Raw genomic sequence first — 27874 nt, 5'->3', positions numbered from 1 at the left:
TGTGGTGTATTCAATTGAATATAGGTTGAAGAGGATTTGCAAATCATTGTATTCTGTTTTTAATTTACATTTCACACAATGTCCTAACTTCATTGGAATTGGGGTTGTATATTCTCTGTATGTTTATGAGCCTGAAGGTTCTTGGTCTTTGTCTGCACATTGCAGGATTCTAATGAGTGTGCTTCTATAAGCTGATGGCTCAAATAAGATGTACAATCAATGTATTGTTGGGCCTGTTGCTTCTCTTTTAATTGCTGCTCGTTAACGAGCGGCGCATTACACAGCTGTCAGTGTATGCTCACTATTTTGGTTCTGTTCTGGTCCACTGCCTGTAAACAGAATACATTTAGCTGTGGGCTATTTCAGAATGGATCTCATCCTTGTATTATCTTCTTACCAGGTCTCTATTTTTAGAAATCATCAGATGTAAAGTAAATGTGGCTTTGTGTGGGCATGGTCCTGGTCAAGTTTGGCTTGGTTTTACACTTTTAAGCCTTTTTCCACCGAGTGGTTCGGGTTGGTATGGCACAGTACAGCATGCTATTTTTTTGAGTTTCTACATCCATATTTAGGAACCTGTCCCAAAATAACTGACCTGTACCATACCATTTTTCGGCAGCCTTCAGCTGGGGTCCTCAGATTATGAGGGGTTAGCCGCGGGTTAGCCCCTCCCTTTTGTAAGGAAGGGGCTAACCCGCTGCTGTGCACTGATTGGCTCAGCAGCTAAGGTGAAAGCTGCAGTCCTCCCAGTCCACAACCATTCATACAGTTCAGACAGTTTCAGATATTAAACCATTCACACAGTGAGTAAATATTAAACTTCAATCTTACCTGTTTTGCTATTTCAGTTGGATTCATCATCACAGCCTGATGAAAACTTATCCACATAAGCGTCCTTATTTTGAAAAATGACGTCTGGAAATACTTTAATTCCTTGTCGTGCCTGAAGAAACGTGGTGTTTTTAAAGAACTCCCTCTGTATTTGTGTGCTACCGGTGCGTTTCTAAGCCTGAACCAAAGGACGCCAGCTCTTTGTCCCACACCAAGACAGTTTATTTTAAAAGTTGAAAGAGTCTCAGCGCCTCATTCATGTCAGTGTTTACAACAGCCATGCGTCATCTCTTCAGCAGTCTGCATGCAATTAAAATAAATCCCATGATCCACCAAGACGAAAATAAAATTAAATAAAATTTTAAAAATATTAAATTACTTTGTTTGGCCTCTGTGTGGAAGGGTGAGGCCGCTCAACAGTATACAGGCATGTTGACATCTACATGCTCCTCCTACCAAACACAAGGGTACTGCTGGCAGTGGAAACGCATGCCAAGCCAGACTTAACTGTTCCAGTCTGTACCATACCGTGCTGTACCGACCCAGACCGCTTTGTGGAAACAGGGCTCTAGACCCATGAAGACCTCTGAAAATGATCTTCACTGCTTTGGACATGTCCATCTTCAGAGTGATGATGGACACGTCCAAATCAGAGTGGTCACTATGGTGTGATTCATGAATGGTTTGACATTGAACCAAGACTTTAGCTTTGAACAGAAACTCTTTTCTCCTTCTGTTCAATCTTCCTTTCTGTTTTTACTCATAAATGGCTTCAAATAAATTTCTTAAAATGCGAAAAACCTTAATAACTCTATTTTTAATAATTTCTCCTTTCTAGAGTCCCGTAAGTTCCTTCTTTATACACGTCAGGTTGAGATCCGAGGTGTGGATATAGACAACCCCTACTTCAACTACATCATCTCCTTCACCATGCCGGACATAGACAACGTGACTGTGGTGGACTACGATGCTGTGGAGCATCGCATCTACTGGTCAGATGTCCGAGCACAGGCAATAAAGAGAGCTTTCATCAATGGCACAGGAGTAGAGACAGTTGTGTCTGCTGGTAAGAACCCACACATGAATACCTTATTTTCTGAACTATAGCTATAAGTTGCACTTTTATTTTTTACTTGTTTAGCTGGTTCTGTGACTGATTTCAAATTGGCTTAAATGTCAAAAATATACTGTATTATCATCTACAGCCGCAAGATGGCATAGTCTACACGTCATAAGGTGCTCCAGTATATTAATCTGAATGAGAAGGAAACGGTGGATGAAATCATTCTGTCAATTCGAAAGACCACACCCTTGAATAAACACAGGAAATAGCTTTCACATCACTCAGAACTCCACTTATTTGAACTTTGTGGGACAGCCAGAGCAGTAATGAGGAGAATGGCTATACTAGTCTGCACTGAGGCTAAGTATAATGTTTTTAAAATGTATAAGTAGTTAAAAATGTATTTACACTTATTCAGATGAACAGGTACACGTTTAAACTCCTTGATATTTCTTCTGTTCAGTGTCAACAAGAAGCAGTTTACTCCTGGGTTCTTTGTGTCTTGTACAATAAATGACTTAGCTCATTCGATTCTGCTTGCTAATGTGTTTCTGTACTAAATAAATAATCTACCTATTACATTAATTTTGCTTCTTGTTGCATGAAGCAGTACCACTGTTTCAAAATCAAATGTGTTATATATATATATATATATATATATATATATATATATATATATATCTGTGTGTGTGTGTATGTGTATGTTTTTTCCTCTTGACAATGCATTTGTTGGACAAATACAAGTAGTACTCTGGTGCAACACATACTCTAGAAAATATGGAAACTGTTATCCTGATTTGATGGTCTTTTTTTTTTCCTCTGTGCTGGATAAAGAAATACATTGAGCCTCTACTGCAGAGGCTCAATGCATGCCCTGGTAACCTGAAGTATTCTCTTTGTTGGTCTAATGTTCTTCAGATCTTCCTAATGTCCATGGACTTGCAGTAGACTGGGTGTCCAGGAATCTTTTCTGGACCAGCTATGATGCCAATAAGAAGCAGATCAATGTTGCCCGCCTGGATGGCTCTTTCAAGAATGCTGTCATACAAGGCCTAGACAAGCCCCATTGCCTGGTGGTGCACCCTCTCCTTGGGTTAGTGTGATGTAATATCAGTTCACTCTGTGGTCAAATCAGGATGTTAATTCTTTAAAATAATGTATGATGACGAACAAGTAAGAAGATGGATTTTAAGAGTGCAAAGAAAACACAGAGGGGCCCATGTTCTGATCTAAAGATACCGGATCGCTGTATTTGCATATTTTGAGTGTTTTGAAACTCAGTCAGTGAGTCTCTGAGAGTATTGGTTCTAAAATACTTTTGTCCTAGTTTATGGCCTTTTGGCTAATTGTATTTGTACCTAAACCTGCTTCTGTATACATAAGAACCAGGGATGTCCCAAGCTGATCAGAGACTATCAAAATTAGCCTGATATAGGCATTGTTTGATTGATCGTATTGGTTAACTAAACCCGATTAACCTAGAGCCATCAAATAAGTGCATGCACGTTGACTGCTTTGCTTTATAATTGTGGAGCTAGTGGAGCAAACATTCACAGCAGCTGCTGCTTCACAACAGAGCCACAGTCACGTTTTAACAGTGCTCGAAATATGCAACAAGTAAGTGTGTCTGGCTCTGTTTGATAAGAGTGGAACAGTAAGACGCAGCCCTCAACTTTGACACCGTGAGAGTTTCATATGGACGGCGTCCATCATTCTGATGGACGGCGTGTGTGATATGACCTTCCGTCCAATCAGTCAGGTAGCCATTTCCACAAACACTAAACAAATTCCTCTCATTCCTCATCTACAGGGGAGTGCTCTCCCCCCCCGTTAGAGTAAAGGCCCACTTTTGAAGACATTATAGATATTTTTTTACACACGACAACAACATTAATGATGATGATGATAATAATGACAATTATTGTATTTGTAACAACTAAGTCATTCAGTCACTATTGCTCTGTGTCCTAGCTTTACTGTTACAATTCTGTACAAAGTGGAATTGATGAGAAAAAAATCTGTTTACTTAATTTTTTGAAAAATACAACAAATTACAAAAATTAAGAAGTAGCTTGGATTGAAGGTGTTTTTAACAAGGCAAAAACCCTGAACGGGACGTCCTTAATTAGACCATTACATGTGGTTTATGTTGTGTGGGCCGCTGAAGAGGAGGTACTGCTGGCCCACCACCACCAGAGGGCGCCCTGTCTGGAGTGCGGGCTCCAGGTACCAGAGGGCGCTGCCGCCTCACAGGAGCAGCCGGGGTGACAGCTGTCACTTATCGCCTACGACAGCTGTCACCAATCATCTGATCAGCAGTGGTATATCAGCAAGACGACATCTCCACCTCTTTGCCGAGATATCGCTCTACCTAGGAGGTACAGTACTCAGCCGACTGTGTTGTCTTTTTGACATTAACACTTTGTTACTTTTGTGCGTTAAATAGCAGACATTCTTCCGACGAGAGGTGGAGGTGGTTTTTCCGCCATACGGGTTGCTGGGTGCAAACGCACCCACATTTAACTGTTTTTGTTCCTCGCCAGCAGTACCAGATCCGACACGCGGAGGCAGTGGCCACCTGGGAGTTCGGGACTTGGCGGCTCCAGTATTCCCGGGGTTCGGTGGTGGAGGAAATCGTGTGGTTCCGGTTCTGCTTTGGACAGACGTCTCTTATCTTCGAGCCTGCCCACGTGACACATTTTGTGAATTGACTTCTTTGTCTATTGTTGTAATCTGTTGTGTTTGTTGTGTTTATTCACAACAGTAAAGTGTTGTTATTTGACTTCCTCCATTGTCCGTTCATTTGCGCCCCCTGTTGTGGGTCCGTGTTCCTACACTTTCCCAACAGGATATCTCGGCCAGCGTCATGGACTCCGAGGGGCGTCACCCGGCTGTTGAACGACCAATGGGAGAGCAGGGAGCGCAGGCGTCTGCAGGAGACGTGATTGGTGAGCTGCAGCACATTCTCACCGCCTTTACGGCTCGGTTGGATCAAATGACTGAGCAAAACATCCTCCTGAACCGCAGGGTGGAGGCTCTCTCCGCACAGATGGCGGCGAGCGCTCAGGGCGCTGCTGCAGCTCGTCCTCCTGCCGATCCTGTGCAGGATATAAACGTTCCAGTGGTGGTTCAACAACCCCTCCCACCATCCCCTGAAGCATACATAAGCCCTCCTGAGCCGTACGGAGGTTGTGTGGAGACGTGCGCGGATTTTCTTATGCAGTGTTCGCTCGTCTTCGCACAACGTCCCGTCATGTACGCGTCAGATGCTAGTAAAATAGCTTATGTGATTGCTCTGCTTCGGGGTAAAGCACGCGCCTGGGCTACGGCGCTCTGGGAACAGAACTCACGGTTGTTATCAGCATACACTGGGTTTGTGGGGGAGTTCAGAACAGTGTTTGATCACCCTAACAGAGGAGAGACCGCTTCAACCGTGCTGCTGTCAATGAGACAGGGACGCGAGAGCGCAGCCGCTTATGCAGTCAACTTCCGCATCGCGGCTGCGAGGTCCGGCTGGAATAACGTTGCGCTCCGCGCCGCCTTCATAAACGGACTGTCGTTGGTTCTGAAGGAGCAGCTGGTAGCTAAGGAGGAACCGCGGGATTTAGATGGGCTTATCGATCTCGTTATACGGTTAGACAATCGGTTGGAGGAACGCCGTCGGGAGCGAGGCGAAGGACGTGACCGGATACGCGCCGCCCCTCTCCCTTCCGGGTTCGAAAAGGGGCCGCCCTCCCCACGCTCCACAGCCGCAGCGCTTTGTGGGGCAACAGCTCCCCCTGCTGACGTTGTTAGGGAAACGCACAGGGCCAAAATGGGGAGGCTGATCCGTGGAGAGTGTTTTCTCTGCAGCTCAACTGAGCACACACAGAGAAACTGCCCCAAACGGCCAAAACGACAACACTCGCCCTTAGAGACTGGGCTAAGGGGGGGTCAAAACATTCAAGTGAGACACACACAAATTGCCACACGACTCCCAGTCACAATCCTGAGCGGGGATTTAACCCTTCAAGCCCGAGCACTGGTGGACACGGGGTCAGAAGGGAATCTGCTAGACAGCAGATGGGCAAGGGAGGTAGGGCTCCCTCTGGTGGCGCTTCCTTCGCCGTTGCAGGTGCGGGCACTAGATGGCACCCTCCTCCCTTTACTCACACACAAGACACAACCAGTAACTCTGGTGGTGTCTGGAAACCACCGGGAGGAGATTGAGTTTTTTGTAACTCCTTCTACCTCCCGCGTGATTTTGGGCATCCCATGGATGTTGAAGCGCAATCCCCGGATTGATTGGCCGTCTGGGGTGGTGGTTCAGTGGAGCGAAACCTGCCATCGGGGGTGTTTAGGATCCTCGGTTCCTCCCGGTTCACAGGCTAAGGAGGAGGTCAAAGTCCCTCCCAATCTGACGGCAGTGCCGGTTGAGTACCACGATCTTGCTGACGTCTTCAGTAAGGATCTGGCACTCACCCTTCCCCCGCACCGTCTGTACGATTGTGCCATTGATTTGGTTCCAGGCGCTGAGTTCCCGTCCAGCAGGCTGTACAACCTCTCACGACCTGAGCGCGAATCAATGGAGACCTACATCCGGGACTCAATAGCTGCCGGGCTGATCCGGAACTCCACCTCCCCGATGGGGGCAGGTTTCTTTTTTGTGGGCAAGAAAGATGGCGGACTTCGTCCATGTATTGATTACAGGGGGCTGAATGAGATTACGGTTCGCAACCGATACCCGTTGCCATTGTTAGATTCCGTGTTCACCCCCCTGCATGGAGCCAAAATCTTTACTAAGCTGGATCTTAGAAATGCGTATCACCTGGTTCGGATCCGGAAGGGAGACGAATGGAAGACGGCATTTAACACCCCGTTAGGTCACTTTGAGTACCTGGTCATGCCGTTCGGCCTCACCAACTCCCCCGCGACGTTCCAAGCCTTGGTTAACGACGTCTTGCGGGACTTCCTGCACCGATTCGTCTTTGTATATCTGGACGATATTCTCATCTTTTCTCCGGATCCTGAGACCCATGTCCAGCATGTACGTCAGGTCCTGCAGCGGTTGTTAGAGAACCGACTGTTTGTGAAGGGCGAGAAGTGCGAGTTTCACCGCACGTCTTTGTCCTTCCTGGGGTTTATCATCTCCTCTAACTCCGTCGCCCCTGATCCGGCCAAGGTTGCGGCAGTGAGAGATTGGCCCCAACCAACAAGCCGTAGGAAGCTGCAACAGTTCCTCGGCTTCGCTAATTTCTATAGGAGGTTCATTAAGGGCTACAGTCAGGTAGTTAGCCCCCTGACAGCCCTGACCTCTCCAAAAGTCCCCTTCACCTGGTCGGATCGGTGCGAAGCCGCGTTCAAGGAGTTGAAACGACGGTTCTCTACTGCGCCAGTTTTGGTGCAGCCCGACCCTAGCCGCCAGTTCATGGTTGAAGTGGACGCCTCTGACTCAGGGATAGGAGCCGTGCTGTCCCAGAGCGGAGAGACCGATAAGGTACTTCACCCGTGTGCCTACTTTTCACGCAGGTTGACCCCGGCTGAACGGAACTATGACGTCGGCAATCGAGAACTCCTTGCGGTGAAAGAGGCTCTTGAAGAGTGGAGACATCTGTTGGAGGGAACGTCCGTGCCATTCACGGTTTTCACTGACCACCGGAACCTGGAGTATATCAGGACCGCCAAGCAGCTGAACCCCAGGCAAGCCCGCTGGTCACTGTTCTTCGGCCGTTTTGACTTCCGGATCACCTACCGCCCCGGGACCAAAAACCAGAGATCGGATGCCTTGTCCCGGGTGCATGACGATGACGCAGACGAAGTCAAAACGGAGTTGTCGGATCCACCGGAACCTATCATCCCGGAGTCCGCTATCGTGGCCACCCTCACCTGGGACGTAGAGAAAACCGTCCGGGAGGCCCTGGCACGGAGCCCGGATCCCGGAACTGGGCCGAAGAACAAACTTTACGTCCCACCAGAGGCCAGGGCTGCAGTCCTGGACTTCTGTCACGGCTCTAAGTTCTCCTGTCATCCAGGGGTGCGTAGGACCGTGGCAGTTGTCCGGCAGTGCTTCTGGTGGGCGTCCCTGGAGGCCGACGTCCGGGATTATATCCAGGCCTGCACCACCTGCGCCAGGGGCAAGGCTGACCACCGCAGGGCATCGGGACTGATCCAGCCGCTGCCTGTGCCTCATTGCCCCTGGTCCCACATCGGCCTGGATTTTGTCACGGGCCTCCCGCCGTCCCAGGGCAACACCACCATCCTCACGATAGTGGACCGATTCTCCTAGGCGGCCCACTTCGTGGCCCTCCCGAAGCTCCCGACTGCCCAGGAGACAGCGGACCTCCTGGTCCACCACGTCGTCCGGCTGCATGGGATTCCAACAGACATCGTCTCCGACCGCGGTCCCCAGTTCTCCTCGCAAGTCTGGAGGAGCTTCTGCCGGGAACTGGGTGCCACGGTGAGTCTCTCGTCCGGGTATCATCCTCAGACCAACGGGCAAGCAGAACGGGTCAATCAGGAGGTGGAACAGGCCCTGCGCTGCGTGACGGCCGCGCACCCGGCGGCCTGGAGTACCCATTTGGCCTGGATCGAGTATGCCCATAACAGCCAGGTGTCTTCAGCCACCGGCCTCTCCCCTTTTGAGGTGTGTCTGGGGTATCAGCCCCCGTTGTTTCCGGTGGTTGAGGGAGAGGTCGGTGTGCCCTCGGTCCAGGCCCACCTGCGGAAGTGCCGTCGGGTGTGGCGCGCCGCCCGTTCTGCTTTGCTAAAGGCCCGGACGAGGGCAAAAGCCCACGCAGACCGTCGGCGGACCCCGGCCCCTGCGTATCGGCCAGGGCAGGAGGTGTGGTTGTCCACAAAGGACATTCCCCTGAAAGTGGACTCCCCTAAACTACAGGACCGTTACATTGGTCCCTTCAGAATCCTTAAGGTCATCAGTCCAGCCGCAGTGAGGCTTCAGCTTCCGGCCTCACTGCGGATCCATCCTGTTTTCCATGTGTACCGGATAAAGCCACATCACACCTCACCCCTCTGTGCTCCGGGTCCGGCGCCGCCTCCTGCCCGGATCATCGATGGCGAGCCGGCTTGGACTGTGCGCCGGCTCTTGGCTGTCCGTAGGATGGGCCGGGGCTTCCAGTATTTGGTGGACTGGGAGGGGTACGGACCCGAAGAACGCTCCTGGGTGAAGAGGAGCTTCATCCTGGACCCGGCCCTCCTGGCCGATTTCTACCGCCGCCACCCGGACAAGCCTGGTCGGGTGCCAGGAGGCGCCCGTTGAGGGGGGGGTCCTGTTGTGTGGGCCGCTGAAGAGGAGGTACTGCTGGCCCACCACCACCAGAGGGCGCCCTGTCTGGAGTGCGGGCTCCAGGTACCAGAGGGCGCTGCCGCCTCACAGGAGCAGCCGGGGTGACAGCTGTCACTTATCACCTACGACAGCTGTCACCAATCATCTGATCAGCAGTGGTATATCAGCAAGACGCCATCTCCACCTCTTTGCCGAGATATCGCTCTACCTAGGAGGTACAGTACTCAGCCGACTGTGTTGTCTTTTTGACATTAACACTTTGTTACTTTTGTGCGTTAAATAGCAGACATTCTTCCGACGAGAGGTGGAGGTGGTTTTTCTGCCATACGGGTTGCTGGGTGCAAACGCACCCACATTTAACTGTTTTTGTTCCTCGCCAGCAGTACCAGATCCGACACGCGGAGGCAGTGGCCACCTGGGAGTTCGGGACTTGGCGGCTCCAGTATTCCCGGGGTTCGGTGGCGGAGGAAATCGTGTGGTTCCGGTTCTGCTTTGGACAGACGTCTCTTATCTTCGAGCCTGCCCACGTGACACATTTTGTGAATTGACTTCTTTGTCTATTGTTGTAATCTGTTGTGTTTGTTGTGCTTATTCACAACAGTAAAGTGTTGTTATTTGACTTCCTCCATTGTCCGTTCATTTGCGCCCCCTGTTGTGGGTCCGTGTTCCTACACTTTCCCAACAGTTTAGGTAGTTAAGGCACATTGCTTTCCCCTCATGTGATGCTTGTGTCTGGTCTGCTGATGTGTCTTTGATAAACCATTATTCTTCAGTGGAAGGAAAATTTTATGCAAGTCCCCCCATCCATATGTCAGATGTTATTTGTATCTTCCTCCAGAAAGCTGTACTGGACTGATGGTGACAACATAAGCATGGCTAACATGGATGGTAGCAACAGCACCACACTTTTCGCCAATCAAAAAGGACCAGTAGGTGAGTGAATGAACCCACACTGCTATAAAAATGGAGTGTGGAGAGCTCTGCGAACAAAGGCTTATTAACCAAGCAAGGCAGGTTAATAATGTGTTTATTATATGGCTATTATATATAGTGAGGAAAATAAGTATTTGAACACCCTGCAGTTTTGCAAGTTCTCTCACTTAGAAATCATGGCGGGGTCTGAAATTTTCATCTTAGGTGCCTGTTCACTGTGAGAGACATAATCTAAAAAAAAAAAAATCTGGAAATCACAATGTATGATTTTTTAATAATTTATTTGTATGCTACTGTTGCAAATAAGTATTTGAACACCGACCAACCAGCAAGAATTCTGGCTCACACAGACCTGTTAATTTTTCTTTAAGAAGCTCTCTTTTTCTGCACTCTTTACCTGTATTAATTGCAGCTGTTTGAACTTGTTACCTGTATAAAAGACACCTGTTCACACACTCAATCAACCACATTCCAACCTGTCCACCATAGCCAAGACCAAAGAGCTGTCTAAGGACACCAGGGACAAAACTGTAGACCTGCACAAGGATGGGATGGACTACAGGGCAACAGGCAAGCAGTTTGGTAGAAGACAACAACTGTTATAATTATTTATTAGAAAGTCGAAGAAACACAAGATGACTGTCAATCTCCCTTGCTCTGGGATTTCATGCAAGATCTCACTTTGTGGGGTAAGGATGATTCTGAGAAAGCTCAGAACTACACAGGAGGACCTGGTCAATGACCTGAAGAGAGCTGGGACCACAGTCACAAACATTACATTAGTAACATATGATGCTGTCATAGTTTAAAATCCTGCAGGGTAGCAAGGTCCCCCTGCTGAAGCCAGCACATGTCCAGGCCCGTTTCAAGTTCACCAGTGACCATCTGGATGATCCAGAGGAGGCATGGGAGAAGGTCATGTGGTCAGATGAGACCAGAATAGAGCTTTTTGGAATCAACTCCACTTACCATGTTTAAAGGATGAGAACAACCCCAAGAATACCATCCCAACTGTGAAGCATGGGGGTGGAAACATCATACTCTGGGGGTGCTCTTCTGCAAAGGGGACAGGACAACTGCACCGTATTGAAGGGAGGATGGATGGGGTCATGTATTGCGAAATTTTGGCAAACATCCTCCTTCCCTCGGTAAGAGCATTGAAGATGGGTCATGGCTGGGTCTTCTAGCATGACAATGTCCCCAAACACACAGCCAGGGCAACTAAGGAGGGGCTCCATAAGAAGCATTTCAAGGTCCTGGAGTGGCCTGGCCAGTCTCCAGACCTGAACTCAATAGAAAATATTTGGAGGGAGCTGAAACTCCAAACCTGAAAGTTTTGGAGAAGATCTGTATGGAGGAGTGGACCAAAATCCCTGCTGCAGTGTCTGAAAACCTGGTGAGAAACTACAGGAAACGTTTGACCTCTGTAATTGCAAACAAAGGCTACTGTACCAAATATTAACATTGATTTTCACAGGTGTTCAAATACTTATTTGCAGCAGTAACATACGAGGTCTGTTAGAAAAGTATCCGACCTTTTTTGCAAAAACCTGATGGATTTGAATCATGTGCTTGCATGAGCCAACCTTGAACCTTCGTGCGCATTCATTTCAGCATGTTGATGGCCGACCGGAGCGTGGCTCGCTTTCCACCGTTTTGCGGATGTCTTTAAACTGGTTGTACCGCTCCTTAATCTGTGTGATGCCCATAGGATCGTCACCAAAAGCCGTCTGAATCTTCCGAATGGTTTCCACCTGGCTGTCGCCCAGTTTCTGGCAAAATTTGATGCAGTAGCGCTGCTGCAGTTGTTCCGCCATTTTCCTTGCAATGAAAATCCGACGAGAGCACAACACATGTCCTCACACAAAGGCTGCTTACCAGCAAATGACGCAATCGACAGGCGTGAAAATGCGCACGAAGGTTCAAGGTTGGCTCATGCAAGCACACGTGATTCAAAGCCATCAGGTTTTTGCAAAAAATAAAAAGGTCGGATACTTTTCTAACAGACTTCGTACAAATAAATTAATAAAAAAAATCATACATTGTGATTTCCGGAATTTTTTTTTTTTAGATTATGTCTCTCACAGTGGACATGCACCTAAGATGAAAATTTCAGACCCCTCCATGATTTCTAGGTGGGAGAGCTTGCAAAACCGCAGAGTGTTCAAATGCTTACTTTCCTCACTGTATATAAACATGCAAACTTGCGGTATCACCTAAATATGAGAGGTGCTGACAGTTTTGGGCCCATAGTCAAACCTGTTTGCTTTCTTCACCTCCATGAAGAACTTGCTAACACATGGTCGGGTCATTATCTGGTAAGCTTTCAATCTATGTGTTTTTTCTGATGGTGTTTAGATATTTATGGAGTATGTTCATTTCTGCCTTAGTTTTTCTAATCATGTTTTTACCTTTCTGGTTTGTGACGAATGTGATAGACGATCCAGACCAATTGTCATGGTAACGATCTGATATGTATATGTGTAATATCAGACCGGAAATCAGCCAATCAGCGCGCGTAGCGTCACAGCCATATAATAAAGTAAATTATTACGCTGTTCTTTACTGGTATGGGTTGGACAATAATGATCTTCTGTTTGTTTGTTTATTTATCAGGGCTCTCTATTGATTATGAAAAAGAGCAACTGTACTGGATCAGCTCAGGGAACAGTACCATTAACCACTGTCAGCTGGATGGATCTAAACTGGAGGTCCTGGAAGGTGCCAAAGGCAAACTTAACAAGGCAACAGCATTGGCTATTATGGGTACGGGAAAAAAACTGTACAATCTTTATTTACCATGAATACTTTTCTGATCTGTAAGATGAGTGTTGTCACATCATCAGTTGTAAAGTAAGAACATTTACTGAATTGTCAAAATGTACCGTAGGTGACAAGCTATGGTGGGCAGACCAAGGAACCGACCACATCGGAACATGCGATAAGAAGAATGGTGGAAACTGGAAGGTGTTACGAAAAAACACATCCCCTGTGATGCACATGAGGATATATGATGAGGAGGTGCAGAAAGGTGTGTAAGGTTATTTTAAAGGTGGTGGGGGGTGCATGTTGTTAGACTTGTTGCATTTGTGCTCTGTGCAGATTAAAACTACTAGCAGAGGCACCTATCTTCAGTCAGGTGAATAGGAATAGTTGCCAGATTTTCATTGTTTTTCTTTAAAAATTAAGCACCCCATTGGAATCAGCGCATCATTTATCTACTGTTTGCTTAGGGTTTTTCTTTGCCCTGGTATTACAGGTTTTAAGCATTTTTTGTTGCCGGACGTATGTATGTACTCTGAGTGTTGTAGTTTATTTATATCATAAATTGAACATGTTGATGCATTGATTTCAGTGGTTTGCTTAAATTTTTCTGTATGCCCTGCAGTTCCAATGGTATAAGTAATTTTCCTTGGTGGGGGTGTGCACAGTGCTGTAGTTTATTTATAGCCTAAAACTACTGCGTTGATGCTCTGATTCCAGCGGCGTGCTTAAATGTGTTGTGCTCTATTGTTGTGCTAAAATTATCACATTTGTGCTGTGTCCTAATAATGTTATGATATTTATTGTACATTTTGATTATTTTATTTTTCATTGTACAGTTTCACATTCTGTATTGACAGAATAACTTATGCCACAATTCCACACACTCCGATAAAGTAGGCGGTGGTATGCACCTGTAAAGCTGGTTAGCGATGCACAGATGAACACAAAGTTTTATTTATTTTTTTTTTATTTACAAGTGTTGAGTTTATTTTCAGACTGTGGCTGATGACATGACCAAGGTCAGTGCCTTAAAGCAGTGACTTATGATTGATTTAATTATTCATGTCTTGAATGACATCACATAGTGCGATGCTAACGACTAACGTTAGCATGACTGAATGGCTCCTTTATGAGCATTTTATTACAAATCTCTGTAATAATATGGCTTGTTGTGCTGTTAATTGGCCTGATGGATCGTATCTAAGAAGCGTGTTTTGCAGTTTTTCCGTTGAGGGGATAGTGGTGACAGTGCCGCCTTAATACATGGACACATACTTGTGCACAGACAGAGGTACGTGCATAAGGCCCTTTATATATAGGATTTCCTTTTCAAAATACTTTCTTCTTCTCATCCTTCATAGCTGGCATCAACCTATGCAGTAATAACAATGGTGACTGCTCCCAGCTGTGTTTGCCTACATCGCCCACAACCAGGGCATGCATGTGCACTGCCGGGTACAGCCTGAAGACCGGGCAGCAGTCCTGTGAAGGTGAAACAGCGTGTCATTTATCTCGCACATACAACCCCAATTCCAATGAAGTTGGGACGTTGTGTGAAATGTAAATAAAAACAGATTACAATGATTTGCAAATCCTCTTCAACCTATGTTCATTTGAATACACCACAAAGACAAGATATTTAATGTTCAAACTGACAGACTTTTTTGTTTTTGTGCAAATATTTGCTCATTTTGAAATGGATGCCTGCAACACGTTTCAAAAAAACTGGGACAGTGGTAACAAAAGACTGGGAAAGTTGATGATTGCTCAAAGAACACCTGTTTGGAACATTCCACAGGTGAACAGGTTAATTGGAAACAGGTGAGTGTCATGACAGGGTATAAAGAGCATCCCCAAAAGTCTCAGCCATTCACAAGCAAAGATGTTCACAAGCATCTGTATATTCGTTTTGTGAATTGTTTCTGTGAATTGTTCTGTCATTTATGTCTGTAGCATGGCCCAAGCAGAGGGTCACCCCTCTGAGTCTGGTCTGCTTGAGGTCTCTTCCTCAGAGGGAGTTTTTCCTTACCACTGTTGCTCTGGGGGTTAGTAAGGTTAGACCTTACTTGTGTGAAGCACCTTGAGGCAACTCTGTTGTGATTTGGCACTTTATGAATGAAAATAAATTGAAATTGAAAATTGAAATGGAGGCGAGGATCACCACTTTGTGAACAACTGCATGACAAAATAGTCCAACAGTTTAAGAACAATGTTTCTCAACATTCAGTTGCAAGGAATTTAGGGATTCCATCATCTACAGTCCACAATATAATCAGAAGATTCAGAAAATCTGGAGAACTTTCTGAAGACGCAAAGTGGAAAAGTGTGCTATGGTCTGATGAGTCCACATTTCAAATTGTTTTTAGAAATCATGGACGTCGTGTCCTCCGGACAAAAGAGGAAAAAGACCATCCAGATTGTTACCAGTGTAAGTTGCCCATGGCATGGGCAACTTACACATCTGTGATGGCACCATCAATGCTGAAATGTACATCCAGGTTTTGGAGCAACACATGCTGCCATCCAAGCAATGTCTTTTTCAGGGACATCCCTGCTTATTTCAGCAAGACAATGCCAAGCCACATTCTGCACGTTACAACAGTGTGGCTTCATAGTAAAAGAGTGCGGGTACTAGACTGATCTGTCTGCAGTCCAGACCTGTCACCTGTTGAAAATGTGTGGCGCATTATTAAATTTAATTAATTAATTTAATTTAATTAGCTTATAATGCGCCAAATCACAGGAAAAGCCGTCTCAAGGTGCCTTACATAAAACAAGTCAACATAAAATTGAATAAATAATTAAAAATGAATAAAAAAATTCAAATACATAAATAAAAACAGAAGTCAAGCAAGAATGGAAAAGAATTCCACCTATAAAGGTTCACCAATTAATGTCTTCAGGTCCCAAACACTTATTGAGTGTTGTTAGAAGGAAAGGTGATGTAACACAGTGGTAAACATTCCATTGTCCCAGCTTTTTTGAAATGTGTTGCAGGCATCCATTTCAAAATGAGCAAATATTTGCACAAAAATAATAAAGTTTATCTGTTTGAACATTAAATATCTTGTCTTTGTGGTGTATTCAATTGAATATAGGTTGAAGATGATTTGCAAATTATTGTATTCTGTTTTTATTTACATTTTACACAACGTCCCACCTTCATTGGAATTGTGGTTGTACAGTACATCTGCAGGGTTTCCTTGGTTGAACTTTGAACTGTGGTTGTGTAGGTATGGGCTCTTTCCTGCTGTACTCTGTCCATGAGGGGATCAGAGGAATTCCATTGGACCCAGCAGACAAATCGGATGCCTTGGTTCCAGTGTCTGGCACTTCACTGGCTGTTGGCATTGACTTCCATGCTGGTGAGCACAGCGGTAATAGAATGGCTTCAGTCTCAAGATAAAACAGATTTATAGAGCAGCATTGTGCTTTTCAGAGAATGACACCATCTACTGGGTGGACATGGGCCTGAGCACCATCAGCAGGGCAAAGAGAGATCAGACATGGAGAGAAGATGTGGTGACCAACGGCATTGGCAGGGTGGAGGGGATCACAGTTGACTGGATAGCAGGTGGGGTTCTGTGTTCCACCCAGCATCTGTGGACATTCTACAGCTGCACTAGCGTCGATAATGGGGCATTAAAGACCTTGTTCTTTTGTAGGAAACATTTACTGGACTGACCAGGGCTTTGATGTGATTGAAGTGGCCAGACTCAATGGCTCCTTCCGCTATGTGGTCATTTCTCAGGGTCTAGACAAACCCAGAGCCATCACAGTCCACCCAGTCAAAGGGTAAACCTCACAAGTAGTAACTCTGTTCTGCTCTCTGTGTACTTTCAACCACATGTTTCCTCCTTTTCCTGTAAATTTCATCTCTGTGCAGTTATCTGTTCTGGACTGAGTGGGGTCAATACCCCCGTATCGAGCGTTCTCGGTTGGATGGTACCCAGAGGTTGGTGTTGGTCGGTGTTAGCATCAGTTGGCCCAATGGAATCTCTGTCGACTATAAGGTGATGCAGCTAAGCACTGCTGCACTTCTACACTGTACTAAGAACAATTGCCGTTATTCCTTCTTTCAAAGTTATTTTTTATTAAATTTCACAATTATAATTATTCATCTGGTTAAGCTTGATCCACATTGTAAGTGATGTATAACTTTGTATGCATGTAAACACACACACACACACATCAGTTTAACAGAATGAGCACAGTAAGAGACCGTATGAAAAGATATACAAATAAAAAGAAAGGAGAAAAAAAGGCCTCAGAATTATGACCAAACTGCCGATATTAATAGATGACATTTCCTGTTTCTGAGAACGTAAGTCAAATCAAGATGGGGTCTTTTAAAAATCTGAAGTAAAATTAAAGCTTTTAGAGGTATTTCTTTTAGGTCTCAGATGAGCTGTCAGGCTGAAATGATGTGTTGTATAGGATCAGGAGAATATGTGTGAAAACACTCATAGAACTGTGGAACTTTGGAGATATTTAACACTGAACCTCAAACACATGAAAATGTAAAAGGTAGCTTACAAACTGTTTTTTTTTTTTTTTTTTTTTTTTTGTTACGGTGTTTTTCACTTAATAATTCTTATTTGATCAGGAATATTTTCATTTTCAAATCAGGTTCTTGAAAGTTTAAACTTGATAAATCAAAGTTTTTCCACAGTTTTACAAATTTAACAGTTAACGTGGCTGTGCAATGAAACGTGCACATATTATGAAGCTTATTAAGGTGCTTCTGGGGTGTGGAGCGCAAAAGTCCCCTGTTCACACAACAGGATTATGTTTTAGCTCATTTTTCCATGAAAAAAATTCTTCATATGAAAATTACTTTATAACAACTATATTTTTGACAAAAAAAAAAAAAACATCAAAAGGGGTTTGATTTGTGTTTGTAGCCAACAGGGAAATAAATTCTGAGCTGTCATCTTTCATCCCTCGTGTTTTTTTTTAATTATTCTTCACCAAATATGTAAAGATTTTTGTGTAGTATTTTGCATATTTAAAATATGAGGCTATATTTAATTAATCATTAAGGCTTACACAAGTGTGCAGCGCAAATGTCCGCTGCTTCACACGACAGAATAACAGATCATATTTCACTCACATGTGGAATGCAACAGAACAGAAAGAAGAAAAAAAACAGGTCTCTGATTATCACAGCCTCAGAGCTGCACCACTAATCTGAGCACTCACTGGTGCTATAAAAAAAATAAATAAAAATAACACGGCTGCCAGATCTGTACTATTACAGGGGAAACGCTGGATTTCAGATAAATAAAATCTGATTACTTTGTAGTTTCATAGTCCAGTGCATAATTCCACAAAGACAACAAACAGATATGAATAATCAGTCAATACTGCGTCGATAGGCTGAAAGAATTCAGTGTTAATGCTTAACAGTCTTTAAATGAATTGATAGTGAGAAGCTTTTAATTAATTTTGCAGCATCTTTGCTTTGTGTCTTTTATTAATTTAGTTATGTTTAAGAGTTTTTACACTTAATTTCCATATGTACATTTGATAAAAGGAAATGTATTTGTATGATCAAGGTTTTTGTCAGTTTCTGCAGTTATTAATGAAGTCTATTTACAACCCCAATTTCAATGAAGTTGGGACGTTGTGTAAAATGTAAATAAAAACAGAATACGAGGTCTATTAGAAAAGTATCCGACCTTATTATTTTTTCAAAAACCATATGGATTTGAATCACGTGTGATTGCATCAGCCAAGCTTGAACCTTCGTGCGCATGCGTGAGTTTTTTCACGCCTGTCGGTTGCGTCATTCGCCTGTGAGCAGGCTTTGAGTGAGGAGTGGTCCACCCCTCTCGTCGTTTTTTTCATTGTTTAGGAATGGCTCAGAGACTGCCGCTTTGCTTGATCAAACTTTTTTCAGAAACTGTGAGGGACATCAAAGTGGACACCATTCGAGAAATTCAGATGGTTTTTGGTGAAGATTTTATGGGCTTCAAAGAGATTACGGAGTGTTACTGTCGCTTTAAGGACAGCCCAGAGCGACTGGTGGTGCGCCGCGCTCCGAAGCCGCCATCGACAGGCTGAGCGACCATTTCATTTCTAAACGGATGGATGTGCCTGGACATGCCAGAACATGTCCTGTGAGGCTTCATCACGGCGTTGCTTTGCACCATGCGGCACCGCCGCGACTCGCGGAATTCCTCCGCACGTCTGTCTCAATGTGCCGAAAAAGTGCTGATGTCCACATCTTTTCACAATTCCTGTGCTAGTCAGATGACATCCCGGATAAAACACAGCGTCCAGTTTGGAAATGAACGGCACATTCCACTGTTACAGGAGTTTTTGTCATGGAAAGAGGAGAGGAGGCTTCGCGCGTTGCGGCGGTGCCGCATGGCGCAAAGCAACGCCGTGATGAAGCCTCACAGGACATGTTCTGGCATGTCCAGGCACATCCACAATTTCTCGGATAATCACTCGATGGAAAAACCACCGACAGCTGTCTGAACGCCATCTCAAAGCCGTCCTGTGAGACCAAAATGGAGGTGGTTTTGTCTCGTTCCAGTAGCGAATCCATTGTGACGCGCAAAACTTCTGCTCGGCTTTCCATGACAAAATCTCTTGTTAAAAGTAAAATCTGCCGGAAAATGGTTGATGTCCAGCTCTTGTGATAACCACAGAAATTGCACACAATCACGGATTCAGACAGCCATCCGTTTAGAAATGAAATGGTCGTTCAGCCTGTCGATGGCGGCTTCGGAGCGCGGCGCACCACCAGTCGCTCTGGGCCGTCCTTAAAGCGACAGTAACACTCCGTAATCTCTTTAAAGCCCATAAAATTTTCACCAAAAACCATCTGAATTTCTCGAATGGTGTCCACTTTGATGTCCCTCACAGTTTCTGAAAAAATTTTGATCAAGCAAAGCGGCAGTCTCTGAGCCATTCCTAAACAATGAAAAAACGATGAGAGGGGTGGACCACTCCTCACTCAAAGCCTGCTCACAGGCGAATGACGCAACCGACAGGCGTGAAAAAACTCACGCATGCGCACGAAGGTTCAAGCTTGGCTGATGCAATCACACGTGATTCAAATGCATATGGTTTTTGAAAAAAATAATAAGGTCGGATACTTTTCAAATAGACCTCGTACAATGATATGCAAAACCTCTTCAACCTATATTCAATTGAATACACCACAAAGACAAGATATTTAATGTTCAAACTGATAAACTTTTTTGTTTTTTGCAAATATTTGCTCATTTTGAAATGGATGCCTACAACACATTTCAAAAAGCTGGGACAGTGGTATGTTTACCACTGTGTTACATCACTGTGTTACATCATCCTTCTAACAACACCTAGTAAGTGTTGGGGAACTGATGACACTAATTGTTGAAGCTTTGGAGGTGGAATTCTTCCCATTGTTGCTTGATGTACGACTTCAGTTATTTAACAGTCCGTTGTCGTATTTTGCACTAGTGCCTTTACCTGACATGCAGCCCCATATCATCAATGACTGTGGAAATTTACATGTTCTCTTCAGGCAGTCATCTTTATAAATCTCATTGGAACGGCACCAAACAAAAGTTCCAGCATCATCACCTTGTCCAATGCAGATTCGAGATTCATCACTGAATATGACTTTCATCCAGCCATCCACAGTCCACGATTGCTTTTCCTTAGCCCATTGTAACCTTGTTTTTTTCTGTTTAGGTGTTAATGATGGCTTTCGTTTAGCTTTTCTCTAAGTAAATCCCATTTCCTTTAGGCGGTTTCTTACAGTTCGGTCAAAGACGTTGACTCCAGTTTCCTCCCATTCGTTCCTCATTTGTTTTGTTGTGCATTTTCGATTTTTGAAACATATTGCTTTAAATTTTCTGTCTTGACGCTTTGATGTTTTCCTTGGTCTACCAGTATGTTTGCCTTTAATAACCTTCCCATGTTGTTTGTATTTGGTCCAGAGTTTAGACACAGCTGACTGTGAACAACCAACATCTTTTGCAACATTGCGTGATGATTTACCCTCTTTTAAGAGTTTGATAATCCTCTCCTTTGTTTCAGTTGACATCTCTTTTGTTGGAGCCATGATTCATGTCAGTCCACTTGGTGTAACAGCTCTCCAAGGTGTGATGTGTAAGTTGCCCATGCCATGGGCACTAACACACCCCCATACTATCACAGATGCTGGCTTTTGAACTTTGCTCTGGTAACAGTCTGGATGGTCTTTTTCCTCTTTTGTCCAGAGGACACGATGTCCATGATTTCCATAAACAATTTGAAATGTGGACTCATCAGACCACAGCCCACTTTTCCACTTTGCATCTGTCCATTTCAAATGAGCTCAGGCCCAGAGAAGGCGGCGGCGTTTCTGGATGTTGTTGATGTATGGCTTTCGCTTTGCATGGTAGAGTTTTAACTTGCACTTGTAAATGTAGCGACAAACTGTGTTAACTGACAATGGTTTTCTGGAGTGTTCCTGAGCCTACATAGTAAGATCCTTTACACAATGATGTTGTTTTTTTTAATGCCATGCCACCTGAGGGATCGAAGGGCACAGGCATTCAATATTGGTTTTCGGCCTTGCCGCTTACGTGTAGAAAATTCTCCAGATTCTCTGAATCTTCTGATTATATTATGGACTGTAGATGATGGAATCCCTAAATTCCTTGCAATTGAACATTGAGAAACATTGTTCCTAAACTGTTGGACTACTTTTTCACACAGTTCACAAAGTGGTGATCCTCGCTCCATCTTTGCTTGTGAATGGCTGAGCCTTTTGGGGATGCTCCTTTTATACCCAATCATGACCTTTATCATGATCACTGTCCCAGCTTTTTTGAAACGTGTTGCAGGCATCCATTTCAAAATGAGCAAATATTTGCACAAAAACAAAGTTTATCAGTTTGAACATTAAATATCTTGTCTTTGTGGTGTATTCAGTTGAATATAGGTTGAAGAGGATTTGCAAATCATTGTATTCTGTTTTTATTTACATTTTACACAACGTCCCAACTTCATTGGGGTTGTAATGCAGTGAGTATACAGTTTATTGCGACTTGTGCTTGAAAACACACAAGCTGTCATCTTTCATATCAGTAGCAAAATTCAGCTTTTAAAATGGCTTTTGATGAAGTGTTAGGGTTTTAGGGTTCACCAAAAAAAATTTTGAAGAGAAAACCTGGGACATTATTTTATATGTTATCAGTGTGCCAGTATCTCAAATGCTGTTTCATATTTTGAACTTTCTTAAATAATCAGCATTATTTCAATCCCTACTTTGGCCTGTAGGAGGGTTTGCTGTATTGGTGCGATGCCAGAACAGACAAGATTGAGCGGATCAACCTGGAGACTGGAGAGAACAGGGAGGTGGTGCTGGCTACCAACAACATGGACATGTTTGCTATCTCTGTTTTTGAAGAATACATCTACTGGAGTGATCGGTCAGTTGTAGTATTTATTCAACTGTGTTCTTCCATTGTTACAATCATTTATGTGTCATTTATTCTTAGATCCTTAAAGATATAGTGCCATGGGTTTTTTTTTAAGATTTAAGACATAAAAATAATTTTCTTTGGCATTACCATAATTTTATTCCTTAGCATTTAGATAAGTGATTCATAATATGATTTTGTCAGTATGATCAAAATTCATCCTGTCTGGAAACAATCTAGGATTTTAACCCCAGAGGGGGAGAAATTCAAAGGATCAGATGCTATGACCAACATTTAGTAGATTTGGAAGTGATTTACAAGAAAGCTTATGGGTGTTAACGTCAGATGGGTTGCAGGTAATCTCAAAACCTCACACATGCGCACACGCGCTTCCTCCTGTAGTTGGTCTGCATGATGGTGATGAAGGAAAAGACAGTATTCACTCAGAACTATGTTATTGAATTCCCCCCAGATAAATATGTCCTCTTCATTAAAATGAACTGTAATTTTGCAACATGTTACAAAAATAAGCCTGTATATTCATGCTTGGATTTTGGTAGAAACAAAATTTTCTCAGTTTTGTGAAATTTGTAAGGCTCTCTAGCTTTAAGTAATTGGACATTGATAAACATTTCTTATAGGCATGTAGAGCTCATTGAAAAAAGTATTTGGGGTACCAATATGTAAAACTGGGTTTAATTCCTGGCTATGCTACCTGTCTGCATCTTTTTACAACACACTTCATGTGCATTGCCTCGGTCCACCTGGTATAAACGGGTGCTGACCTTGGCTGGGCTCAACCTCGTCTCTATTTATCATGGCATGTTAGAGTTGAAACCCAACAATAAATATCAGTTTGCAGTCCAGATAGTTGGTTTTAATTTGAGGGAAATTGCATAAAGGTTGGGTTGAGGCAAGTAAGAATTACATTATTTTTGGGCGGGGTTATCAACCACCTTTAAGGGACCAAAAGCACAATGTTTGATGACTCAGGTATTTGTTATTACCTCATTATTTCTTTGACAAATCAGAAGATATAAGGTCTACAGCTGAATTCAAGTGTTACGTAGCCCTTAAGAGTTCATTTAAATGATTTATTTATTTTGGGGGGGCGAGGGGGGCAGTATGGTATAGCAAATCTACATAGAACCAGCCATCTTTGAAAACTCCACAAACTGAGTGGCCGTGCATCAAGGGGGTACTTTTTTCTTCTTCTAGTACTTAACCAGTCACGCCATCATGGTTATTGCTCAATTATTTTTGGTCCATTTAAAAATAAATACTGTATAGTTTCTGTCCAAACATATATAGCTCTAACTTTGTAATGTAAAACAGCTTTTGGCATCATGTGAAAGATTTGCAGTAATGTGCGTGCGTTGTTGGCTTTTGTGTAGGACACATGCCAACGGGTCTATCAAACGAGGCAACAAGGATAACGCCACAGATGCTGTTCAGCTCAGGACGGGCATCGGTGTGCAGCTCAAAGACATCAAGGTCTTCAACAGAGCCAGACAACAAGGTAGCAATCTGAAAAAATTTCAACACTACAGGCATTTATGAAATGTTACAGCAGGTTTAATCAAGCTCCATATTAGTTTAACAGTACACGTCATGCTCTGTGTAGGCACAAACATCTGCAAAAACAACAACGGTGGCTGTGAACAGCTGTGTCTCTACCGTGGCAATGGTGCACGCACTTGTGCATGTGCTCATGGCATGCTGGCTGAGGACAACCGTAGCTGCCGTGACTATGATGGATACCTGCTGTACTCGGAGCGGACTATTCTGAAGAGCGTCCACCTATCAGATGAGACCAACCTTAACGCACCAATCAAACCCTTTGAAGATCCCGACCACATGAAGAATGTCATAGCCCTCAGCTTTGATTACCACGGAGGCGGAGGAAAGGGAGCCAACCGCATCTTCTTCAGCGACATCCATTTTGGGAATATCCAGCAGATCAACGATGATGGCACAGACAGAAAGATTGTGGTGGACAGTAAGTGGAGTTATCACTCTGTCACACTGCTCTCTAAAAAATAAAAAAATGCGTCTAGAAAAACCCTGCTTTGACCACAACCTTCTTACTCCATCTTTTCATGACTGTCCCCACCACCGTGCAATGCTCGTGTCATGCATGCTCTTGTTATCTGCTGTGATGGACAGCACCGACTGTGACTACACACCTACACACATTTGTAACCAAGAGGTTATTTGAAACGAGGGGTGGGGGGGATTATTGTTACGTTCCCATTACATTTCATGTGTTGATAGAGGCAAGTAGCCGCATTGCTCAGAATTCCAAATAACACCTCCATGCTCCAGAAGAGGGAGCAGCTTGGGTGTCTGATTGTCATGTCATCCCATTTTGGAATGATGTAGCCAATGCTAGATGCCACAAGATATGGGGACACATCTATGTTGCCAGGGTCCTGTGATGACATAGTTCATTGTAACCATGGCCATATGTTTTCAGTGTCCTATGATCCCACAGCCCTATGTTACCATGGTGTGATGTGTCTAGGATCAGATGTTCCCATGGTCTGTTGTAACCATGGTCATATGTTTTCCCAACTAAACACAACAAAATCATTGGTTATCATGTTACATCTTTTGCAAGTCACTGAAAAGTTGATTTTCATTATCAAGGTATGGGTGTCCTTTAGACCAAAAAAATAAAATTTAGCTTTTGTTGTTATGAACGGATAAGAAAATATTTGCTTTGGTGTTTGCTCGAGGGGTTTGAGACTCTGGGATCTCTAAATCGCCTTGATACAATTTCAGTTGTTTTCATGCTATATATCCTCCTGAGAACCAAGGGAGAAAAAGTATATTTCAATTTAACTTTTTTGTCCACTACAGGCTTTGTCTCAGGAGGATAAGGAAAATGTAATTGAAGTTTTGCAGTGAAAGACTGTAAGTCAGTCCCTTCGGCTGCTCCCTTGTTTGAACTCGGAGTCGCCACAGCAAATCCGAGGTGGATCTGCATGTTGAAATGACAAAGGTTTTATGCCGGATGCCCTTCCTGACGCAACCCCACATTACATGGAGAAATGTGGCAGGGGTGGGATTTGAACCTGGAACCTTCTGCACTGAAACCAAGCGCATTAACCACTTGGCCACCACCCCTGCTGCAGTGAAAGACTGTACTGTGTAAAAATTGTTTGCGCTTGGAGTTGAATTCAGAATATGGTCAGTTTTTGCCCAAAAATACGAAATGTACAAGCCTTTTTTTTTTTTTTGCACAATACTTATATTTATAAAACTGTCTACACCTCTGGTGAATATGCATGTTTTTTCTTCAACCGCTTGATAAGTTTATCAAAGTGTAGGCCTGTTAGTGTATACTGAGAGCCATAAAGGTGTGACAATTAGCAAAGACCCCTTTGATGAGTTTGCAGTATAACTCATCTGTAAACAGAACTTGGGAACATCTTTTTCAGATTTGAATAAATGAATGAATGAATTAATGAGTTTTATTCAGCACGCACATAAACAAAATACCAACATAAAAATCTCTAACATAACAAATCAAAAAAACAAAAGAAAACACAACAACTCAAACTATTTCCCAGTTGGGTGCGGCCGAATGAGCATGGGCTGAAGCAAAAGCTTATAAACGCCCACCCCGTACACCCAAAACAAGGTAACAGTCAGAAAATAATGTAACAGAACAATCACCAATATGATGTGCAAATAAACAAAAAAGAACCACAAAAACAATTAGCCTAATATAACATACTATAGTAAGAAATTGCATTGTTTTTATAGAGCCTTTTAACACCTACCAATGTACCACATGATTTAATGCTATCAGAACAATTATTCCAAATTCTAACACCTCTTACAGAAACACAATGACTTTTAACAGTAGTTCGAATCTTTGTTCTTTCAAATATCAATGTTCCTCGCAAATGATAACTGGACTCCCTCATTTTAAACAACTCCTGAACGTGCAGAGGCAAAAGATTATTTTTAACTTTTTACATGATCTGTAATGTAAAATAATCCACCAAATCTTGAAATTTCAAAATACCCAGAGAAGCAAACAATTAGTTTGTTGGTTCGTAACATGGTTTTTTACTTATAACTCTTATAGCTTTCTTTTGTAACAGAAAAAACTGAATTTGTTTTTGTTTTATACGTGTTTCCCCAAACCTCAATACAATAGGTCATATAGGGGACAAGTAATGAATGATACAACAAGACCAATGAATGTTGGGGGAGAAAATAATGTGCTTTGTACAAAATTGAAATAACTTTTGAAATTTTAGATTTGCCATAATTTATGTGAGTTTTCCAACTTAATTTATCATCAATAAAAATGTCAAGAAATTTAGTTTCAGATACAATTTCAATTTCAACATTGTTCAATGATAAGTTTCTACTTAAATTCCTGGGCTTATTTCCAAATATAATACACTTAGTCTTACCAAAATGAAGAGACAATTTATTAGAACCAAACCAATATTTAAAATTTAATAATTCCTTCTCCATCCTTTCCAAAAGTTGTCCCAAAATGTCCCCACTACTGAACACAGTCGTGTCATCGGCAAACAAAATACAACGCACAGACTTTGACACCAAACTTATATCATTAACATACAACAAAAACAGCAACGGCCCAAGGACTGACCCTTGGGGCACCCCACATGTGGTCCTCAGTAATTCTGAATTTGTCCCTCCAAATTTCCATTATGTGCTGGTGGTAAAGAAAGCACCTTGATCCCAGGAAAACATAGGATCTTGGTAGCCTAGGACCCTGGGAACAAAGAAGCCTCTACCTGGGAAACATGCAGAATTGGAAAACATGGGACCCTGGTTCACAGGGGATCCTGGGAACATCGAAATGCCCCCCACAATATGCATCTCAGAAAAGTTCTCACATCCACATTAATATAAAGCTCCAAAGTGATGACATAACGGCCCCAGTGACAGTCACTCGGCTGGTTCTACACCAAGCTTGCTATTGGGGGAACAATGGATGGCACCGCCATAACCATGTTGTGTCCTACTTTTCTGACGAGCTAAAACCACTACAAGGGGAAAATCATGTCAAATCTGATCATGTGAAGAGTTGTAATTACTTGTGTTCGCTGATATCTCAGCTGTGAACTGTTAACATTTGCTTGACCCTCTCCTTTAATGATTGAATGTTGTCCGTCCTTTTGTTAACACTATAAACAACCATCATCACACATGCTGACATCATAACGACCCAGAAAGGACAACTGGAATAAAAGCACAGGTGCTGTAGATTTCACTTGAACAAGTTGCACTTGCACACAAATACACATGCACCCTCTCTCTCTCTCTCTCTCTCTCTCTCTCTCTCTCTCACACTGCTTTTTGAGTGTTTCTGTACTTAAATATATTTTAAACCAGTTTTTAGTTCATCAAGAAAAGGTTGTCCTCACATATTAAAACTTTGAAGCCTTTCTTAACATTCAGAATTCACAGTACTCAGTCCGTGCTAGAAAACACAGGGAAATGGGTGAATTGTATGAGGTTGTGTTTATTAATATTCTATTGACACTTGAGTTTTGACAAATTCTGAAAATGCAACATTTATTAGATTGAGGAGTCGTT

The 27874-nt window shown here is 43.5% G+C and overlaps 1 protein-coding gene and 1 long non-coding RNA gene across 2 annotated transcripts in view; one reads left to right on the top strand and one right to left on the bottom strand.

Moving 5' to 3' along the window:
- Positions 1-27874, top strand: part of lrp1ab (low density lipoprotein receptor-related protein 1Ab) — a 408853-nt gene that overhangs the window by 282084 nt on the left and 98895 nt on the right. Inside the window, exons 29-41 of the mRNA XM_034172428.1 lie at positions 1670-1897; positions 2813-2987; positions 10015-10109; positions 12726-12875; positions 13000-13140; positions 14237-14365; positions 16109-16240; positions 16315-16449; positions 16541-16670; positions 16762-16888; positions 22143-22294; positions 23680-23804; positions 23910-24284. Of these exons, the coding sequence (XP_034028319.1) occupies positions 1670-1897; positions 2813-2987; positions 10015-10109; positions 12726-12875; positions 13000-13140; positions 14237-14365; positions 16109-16240; positions 16315-16449; positions 16541-16670; positions 16762-16888; positions 22143-22294; positions 23680-23804; positions 23910-24284 (2094 nt within the window). The remainder of the gene's footprint in view (positions 1-1669; positions 1898-2812; positions 2988-10014; positions 10110-12725; positions 12876-12999; positions 13141-14236; positions 14366-16108; positions 16241-16314; positions 16450-16540; positions 16671-16761; positions 16889-22142; positions 22295-23679; positions 23805-23909; positions 24285-27874) is intronic.
- Positions 12131-26945, bottom strand: LOC117512387. The gene is made up of 3 exons (XR_004561287.1): positions 26933-26945; positions 24459-24463; positions 12131-12293 (listed from the first exon to the last, which is right to left on the bottom strand). It is a non-coding gene; the product is annotated as an uncharacterized LOC117512387 (long non-coding RNA).

The sequence above is a fragment of the Thalassophryne amazonica genome, chromosome 6 (assembly GCF_902500255.1).
Source record: "Thalassophryne amazonica chromosome 6, fThaAma1.1, whole genome shotgun sequence".
Classification (NCBI taxonomy): domain Eukaryota; kingdom Metazoa; phylum Chordata; class Actinopteri; order Batrachoidiformes; family Batrachoididae; genus Thalassophryne; species Thalassophryne amazonica.
The sequence above is the reverse complement of the archived record's forward strand: the minus strand, read 5'-3'. Positions and strand labels throughout refer to the sequence as shown.